The sequence below is a fragment of the Larimichthys crocea genome, chromosome XXI, assembly GCF_000972845.2.
Source record: "Larimichthys crocea isolate SSNF chromosome XXI, L_crocea_2.0, whole genome shotgun sequence".
Classification (NCBI taxonomy): Eukaryota; Metazoa; Chordata; class Actinopteri; family Sciaenidae; genus Larimichthys; species Larimichthys crocea.
In genome coordinates this window covers 20,448,339-20,455,511 of record NC_040031.1, presented here as the reverse complement: position 1 = coordinate 20,455,511, position 7,173 = coordinate 20,448,339, and the positions used below count along the sequence as shown (strand labels likewise).

General features: G+C 40.8%; 3 protein-coding genes across 9 annotated transcripts in view; 1 reads left to right on the top strand and 2 right to left on the bottom strand.

Annotated features, from left to right (window-relative positions):
* Positions 1-2,380: 2,380 nt before the first annotated feature.
* On the bottom strand, positions 2,381-4,855 carry armc10 (armadillo repeat containing 10). Its single transcript, XM_010757058.3, has 6 exons — positions 4,318-4,855; positions 4,034-4,179; positions 3,700-3,834; positions 3,430-3,606; positions 3,215-3,286; positions 2,381-3,105 (listed from the first exon to the last, which is right to left on the bottom strand). The coding sequence occupies exons 1-6, from the start codon at positions 4,574-4,576 to the stop codon at positions 2,854-2,856; spliced, it is 1,041 nt and encodes a 346-aa protein (XP_010755360.1). The 5' UTR covers positions 4,577-4,855; the 3' UTR covers positions 2,381-2,853.
* Positions 4,856-5,310: 455 nt separating this feature from the next.
* The window catches only part of fbxl13 (F-box and leucine-rich repeat protein 13), a 17,910-nt gene continuing 16,047 nt past the window's right edge, over positions 5,311-7,173 (top strand). For 3 of the 7 annotated variants that reach the window (XM_027272899.1, XM_027272898.1, XM_027272900.1), the window contains exons 1-4: positions 5,322-5,673; positions 5,783-5,889; positions 6,327-6,423; positions 6,534-6,601. In XM_027272899.1, coding sequence (XP_027128700.1) covers positions 5,584-5,673; positions 5,783-5,889; positions 6,327-6,423; positions 6,534-6,601 — 362 coding nt within the window. In that variant the 5' untranslated portion in view covers positions 5,322-5,583. Of the gene's footprint in view, positions 5,674-5,782; positions 5,890-6,326; positions 6,424-6,533; positions 6,602-7,173 lie in introns of all 7 variants that reach the window. The other 4 variants (XR_003461346.1, XR_003461347.1, XR_003461348.1 and 1 more) reach the window with 3 other exon arrangements.
* The window catches only part of LOC109137417 (uncharacterized), a 3,414-nt gene continuing 3,130 nt past the window's right edge, over positions 6,890-7,173 (bottom strand). Inside the window, exon 5 of the mRNA XM_027272905.1 lies at positions 6,890-6,981. The gene's annotated coding sequence lies outside the window, so the exon portion shown is untranslated. The remainder of the gene's footprint in view (positions 6,982-7,173) is intronic.

The following is a 7,173-nucleotide window of genomic DNA, read 5'->3' as shown; positions in this document are numbered from 1 at the left end:
GATGGTTGTGGACTTCAGGAAGAACTGCCTGCCCCCATCACCCTGTGTAACTCCACAATTGACACTGTGGAATTTTGAGCTTCCTGGAAACCATCATCTTCCAGGACCTCAAGTAGGAACTCAACATCAGCTTCATCGTGACAAAAGAACAAAAGAGGATGTACTTCCTGCGGCAGCTGAAGAAATTCAACCTGCCAAAGATAATGATAGTGCACTCAGAGTCCATTCTCACCTCCTCCATCACCATCTGGTACGCTGCTGCCACCGCCAAGGACAAGTGCAGACTGCAGCGTGTCATTCGGTCTGCTGAGAAGATGATTGGCTGAAACCTGCCATTGCTTCAGGATCAGTGCTCCTCCAGGACTCTGAGGCATGAAGGAAAGATTGAGGCTGACCTATCCCACCTTGGTCACAAACTGTTTGAGTCACTCCCCTCTGGCAGGAGGCTGCAGTCGATCAGAACCAAAACCTCACACCACACAAACGGTTTCTTCCCACATAAAGCCGCTGGCCTCATCAACAAGGCCTGGGGCCCCCTCTGACTCTCACCCTCTTACCCTCTCATCGCAGACGTACACATCACACAGACATATGATACTATACATTACATTAACACACAGTTTTATTTAACATATTTAGACTACTTAATTTGATAAATATTGGCACATTTAAAATATTCTGCATACTGCTATAAACATTTGCACATTACCTGGCAAATACTTGCACATTCCTGCACAAACTGTACGGCTCGTTTAATTTTAAAACATACAATACATACATTTATGTTGTTTATATTTTTTAATACTTAATATTTCCTTCTAGTCTTTACTTAACATTGGTGCATAACGCTTGTTATGCATCAAAAACACCAAGACAAAATCCTTGTATGTGAAAACCTACTTGGCAATAAACCTGAATCGGAAATATAAGTTGGGAGATGTAGACTAACTGCCCTTGTGTCCTCAAAACTAATTATAGTTTGTCTGCTACAATGAGTATTAATAGCTGCTACCGCTGTTATCACAAACAGAAAAAGCAGCATTGAGAATGAGATGAATTTTAAATTGCTTGAGAGCTATGGGAGAGACCTGAAAAAAACCTCTACAGTAACCTGATAGAGATACAAATGTGGATTGTTTCTGTCCTACCTGGTTAGGAACCCTCTGATTCTTACTGTTTTTAAGATGTTATATGCAGTCAGACCAACTGCAGGGCCCATCGACTACAACAGCAGAGCTTGTGACAAATTCAGTGAATGTTTCTGGATACATAGACTTGAGAAAAACAGAGAAAAAAGGATGTGGATATCCATCATAGGTCATACAGGATATTTATTGAATCATTCAAACACACATAACAAACATATTTCTCATTTTATAGGCAAATGCATTAAATAAATATTATAATCTAAGTCACAAGTAAATCAGCCTCCTGCTGTATCTTTTCTGGTAAACCATATTGCCTGAGAGATATTTAGGATTTAGGTTCAATGAAGTCCAATCATAAAAAAATGTGCAGCATTTCTTTACACCTGGACTGGCTCATGCCATAAAATCGATAAAAAATCATATCCTGACACAATCGTCACATTTTCCATGCAAATAGAGGTACGCACCTACACCCAAACTTCTTCCTGTAAATATCATCAAGTCAGCAGATGGTTCACAGCTCCAGTCCTCAAGCTAGACAACACGTGGACCTGTGACCTACAGCCTGTTTTATTACAGTTTAACATTCAATCACTGTTGTAATTAAATAACAACAGCATACATAAAAATGTATTATCATTGCTATTATTAGTATTACAGACTGGTCAAACCCTCATTTATTTTCAAGCTGCATATTAACATGATATCTGTGGTAGTTCTCCTGCTGCTACTTCCTCCAGCACCTCCCTGGAGGATCTGCAAGTGTTTCTAAGAAGAAAGTTGCAACCCAACCAGTTTGTCCTGGATCATTCCAGACGGTGCACTTTTGAAATCATAGTGTATCTAGGTTACATTGTTACGTGTCCAAACCACCTCAGCTGGCTCCGTTTTAATGCGGGGGGAGGCAGTGTTTCAATGACAGGTCTTCTTAACACATTAATCTTCTCACATTGTCACAGAATGTGTGGCCACCCATCCTGCAGGTTAACCTCACTTGCTGATTCTCAAATTTAATACACGGATAAAAGATCCTGAATTCATGATCTTTAGATCCAACATGTCGCTCCATTAGCGAGAACTGGAGCTGTAGCACTTCCATTCATTTGTGTCTCCAAGGCATGCTAAGGTGCACCGCAAAAAAACAACAACTCTTCAGCTCTCCATCTTTGAAACACAGACGGGTCGGGTCATGCTGCACAGGTCATTGCGACACATTCTCTAGAAAACATTTGGCAGTGGGTTCGGGTTCAGAAATTTCACCTGGAATACACCTTCAGAGAAAGTAGGTGAAGTTCTCAGAAGGAAGGGCACTGTGGATCTTTGAAGGAATATAGTCTCTGGCAAAACTCTTGCTGGCAGGAAAAAAAACAGAGGTGGTCTCTAGTGAATGAATGGCTTCTTCCTGCTCACTCATTGCTCATCAATTAATTGTATGAGAAACCGGAAATCAGGGAAGTGGCTGGTGAAGTGGAAAAAATCATTTACTTTAGTTGATGTGTGGCAATAATATTGATCTAACTAACACAGCAGGTCTAGAGAGTGAAAGAGGAAGCTGAGTATCAACAGGAGGCTACGCAGCCTGCTCTTCTGTAAGGTTAATGTCAACAGATTTATAATTTATATGGTGGGGTGAGAGGTTGATGGTTTTGGCAAAGTGTATGAAAGCTAAAGCTGTGCGTGGATCAAGAGTGCAAGAGAGGGAGGCCTATGTCAAGATACGAGCCACCTGGGACTGAATCTCTCCATCAGGGTGTGAGAGCAGCTGGACCAGTCTGCTGTGGAGCTGAGAAGATTCATCTAACATGACCCGGAAGAGACAATCCTGCGTCCGCCTCAGTTCATCAGCCACCTGGGCAGAGGGCCTCCAGGCCTTTAAGTTCCCTGCAAACGTCAGCAGTCGCAGAAGTACTGGAGAGGCTGTTCGTGCGTCAAACAGGAGCACAACAGAAGCTGGTGCCTACAGCGAAAAAAACAAAAAAGAAAACCTCTTAACACAGAGCCACGAGTTGTCTGACTTACATGAGGATGAACAGATAAAAACTGTATTTTCATCCCTTTATTCTTACCTGAGCTTGAACAATATCATCCATCATATCTGGATTAGAAGACAGATTCACAAGGACTTTCAAAGTTTGAACCTGAAATAAAAAAATCATTCATACCGCATCAACAAGAACTACAACTTTTCACATGTACGATACATTATAATCATAATATAACAGCTTTTGGAAAGACCTTTTATAATTTTCAACAAGCAGGTGTAACCTGGAAAGATACAAACCTGTAATGCTTCATTGCTCACAACGAGTAGAGAGAGTAAAAGTGTAATCGATTCCTTCAGCAAGTGTTGATGTTTATCTGTGACCGAAAGGTTTGTCAGCAACCTGAGAGCTCCCAGCTGAAGGTCTGAATTCACTGGTGACATCTCAATCAGCTCCAGCACTTGTGGCACATAAACCTGTGCAGACAAGGTGAATGTTTACAAGAAAAAGAAAAGAAAGATCTGGTACTCAGCAACAGATTGTGTGTTGTACATTATTCTGCAACGTACCTTGATTTGTTCCTGGTTTGGGATGTTCATACAAAGATTATTTAAAGCATTCAGAGTCTGCACTCTAACCTCCGCGGCAGGATCGGAGAGGAAACCAGCAATGATATGAATCCCTTCAAATTCACGTATTAGATTCTGGAAGAAGAAAAGAAAAAGAAAAATAGATTAAATGTCTGAAAAGAGATCTATATCACAAGTTATATACAGAACTTTGAGTGCGATCACAGACAAAATACAACAGCCACTTAGATTTATAGATCTTACAACATTACAGTGAAGCACCCGGTACTAATCTGACTTAAAGGGTTTAGAGAGAGTATCTGTTTATCTGTACCTGATTCACAGTGAAGGCAGCAGCATTTCCTAATGTAAGCAGGATACGACATCTGTCAGATGAATTATTGCTGGTCTGCAGGCATGACAGCAGCATTTTCAAGTGCTGTGGCTCCAGGTTGCTGGGGGACTGATGGATGATGTCAGCTACGGAGCCAAAGAGACCAACATTCAATGGAGGGGGCTGACTACCATGCAGCCCTGCTTTATGCTTACAAACACAACAATTTGAGAAATGATCTTAAGATGTCCTCATGGGTTTAGATGTTGCTCGGTGTTTCTTACCTGATGCAACATCAGGTCGTGGACAGACAACATCCAGTCCCGACACTTTGGCCAGCAGGCTGCCCCGCTGTAGGGTAACTTCACCGGGCTGGCTGCTCCTGACACCAGGGCTTTCACTGGTGGTGACACTTTTCTTACCCCTCTTGAAGCTCCCCCCGCTTATAAGTTTGTAGATCCCGTAAGAGGCTCCGGCTCCGGCAACTATTCCAAGCAACGCCTTCATGTTGCCGAGCCTGGGAGCGACGCTGCCATCACCCATGCTGCTGCTGCTGTGCCTCCAGCTAAGCTAAGCTAACGCTAAGCTACAGATGAGTCAGATCTGTTGACTCACCGGCTCACTAACCCGGCTCTTCAGTTAGCTAGCACTGGCGACAACCCATGGAAACCTCCACACAGAGGCATTGTCCTGAAAACCGGAGAAGTTTGCTGACAAGCCACAGTTGTCAACAATGTTGTGCTCCGTTGTTGCTCCGCACAGCCCTCTGTTGCCAGATTGGACACAGACAACACGTAGCCCAATCACATCCCAGAACCCGCCCAGAACCCGCAAGACTAGGTTGATGTTCATTTAATCTTGACTTTATGAATTTATATATATATTTATATAAAACACGAGCTAGGTGAAAAATAAGCGGTCCTATCTCCTCCTTCTGTTTTACTTAATTCAACAGGCAAACTAAGCGTATTTTAGATAGCGTTACATTAAAGTCTTTATTCTATGACACAATATAACTACTACTACTAATACTAGTAGTACAACTATTACTACCACTAATATTACTTCCACTACTATTACTACTATCAGTATTTAGCTGTCAATCACATTTTAATCAGTTATGTCAAACGGAAAACCACCCAATCTGGCAACACCGTGGGCAGCTCAGAGTGGCCGACCAAATCTTTCACTGCGTGATGAAGCGTAGCGTTTCTACCCATAACCATAGCCGTCAGTATATATTTGGAATATAATATAACACTGTTAATGTATTCAATTTGTTAACTCATAAGGTATCTACGGGGTATCGCTGAGTTTATCACCACGTTACATTTACTTTTTTGCCGCAGCGCATTTGTTGTCCAACACTTGTTTTACTTACTTCGTTTCCTAGCAACGCTGAGTTTCCAAAAGGAGATGGAGTAAAATCTGACAGCAGTAGCTACTCTGCTACAGTATACTGCACAGTACAGTATTAGTACAGTATACTGTATACTGCAGTGTTTGTGCAGTATGATATTCATATCTCGATAATTATTCTACTTTGCACAATGTCTCGGAGACAAGCTATGGCTGTAGCAAACACAAAGTCTGCTCTGGAGGAGGGCGAACTTCAACACTGTCTCCCACAAATATACAAGGTAAGTTATATGTTGTAGTTAAGCTGGCTACATGAGCTCAGGTCAGTTCTCAAGTTATTTGATTTATATTTTTAATGAACTCATCTTGTTTCATGTTCTTTGACAACAGGCCTTACTGACAGCTTCATGTCTGTCATGTCCCAGTGACCCGATACAGTTTCTGAAAAACACCCTGACAGCCTTCCAGGGACATGATAATCTTCAGGATGTGGACTGGTAGGTAGACCTCCTTTCTTGTGACTCACTGAGATGGACACTTGGTGGCTCACTTTCTCAAGTTTTCTTTTACTGCTGGGAGTGAAAGTCATGCTGGACTACCAAATGCATGAGTAGTATTTCTCTCACATTGTGCATTTACTCACAATAACAGATTGCTCCTGTCAGTACATATTATCAAGTACTATATGTGGATGTATGGTACATATATTTTCTGTTATATTATTCATCTTTACCATTATACTTAGTGACTCTCAAAGGTAATGATCCTGTCCTGAGTACTTAACACCACTTACAATTACAGGGATAGTACATTTAGACCTACTACTATTACAATAATTATTTTAGTTACTCACCATAATAATCATGGTAAAATGTTCAAAAGATACAGATTTGCCCCGATGATCTGTTTTAATGTTTAACTTTATTCTTTTGAGGCACATGTTTGTTGCTGATGTCGAACATCGGGCTGTGGCATCATCTCTGGCACGTAGGACTGTGTGCCCTGTCTCTATGGACCAAGATGACGACATGGTACAGTATGCTTTAGTAGTGCACATACTATTAAAAGATTTCACTAGATTTGTCAAATGAAATTGATTCTAGTGCTTTTATCATAATTGCTGTTCTGTTCTCCCTTCTAGGTGTCCTTTTCGCTGTTCGAGAAGGCCTACTCCTGTTACAGGAAAAATTTAGCAAGCTCTTGCCTCAGGTAGGCCTGTATTATTATTCCAGTCATGATCAACACATGATGGTTTGAACTGAACAAGAATGTCTGAAGGGAAAAGAAGAGGTGGGGTAGTTATTGTTTTGGCTTGTTTGACAAAAAGATTTAAAGACAGTGTCTTAACTAGCCTACATCCTTCTGAGAAATATCAAATCAGCTTTTCACTGTTCAAATATTGGCCTTGACTATATTTGCCATTTGTGACTGAAAATATAGAGAAACCTAAAAACACTGAAATTGTTGATTGGTGTGTGACACAATCAAGACAAGAGATTTAAAATATTCAATGACTTTACTAGTTAGAGCAGATGCATGTAGAACTGCAGAAACTTGAGTGTCTTCCCAGCTGAAGATGACAACAGATCCTGTTAAAAACAAAAGATTTCAAACTTCAGTTTATTTGTGAGAATTAAGTACTTTTTAGATTTCAAACTTCAGTTTATTTGTGAGAATTAAGTACTTTTTTTTCTTCTTTAAAAAAAAAAAAAAAAAACACTGAAATTGTTGATCGGTGTGTGACACAATCAAGACAAGAGATTTAAAATATTCAATGACTT

What these genes read in the sequence shown, in the direction of transcription:
- armc10 (XM_010757058.3), bottom strand. Translation starts at nt 4,576, where the DNA reads ATGGGTGATGGCAGCGTCGCTCCCAGGCTCGGCAACATGAAGGCGTTG. An exon ending in ACGACCTGATGTTGCATCAG is followed by an intron (nt 4,180 to 4,317) that starts GTAAGAAACACC and finishes TTGGCTCCGTAG; the next exon opens with CTGACATCATCCATCAGTCC. An exon ending in TGAGCAATGAAGCATTACAG is followed by an intron (nt 3,287 to 3,429) that starts GTTTGTATCTTT and finishes TTTTTATTTCAG; the next exon opens with GTTCAAACTTTGAAAGTCCT.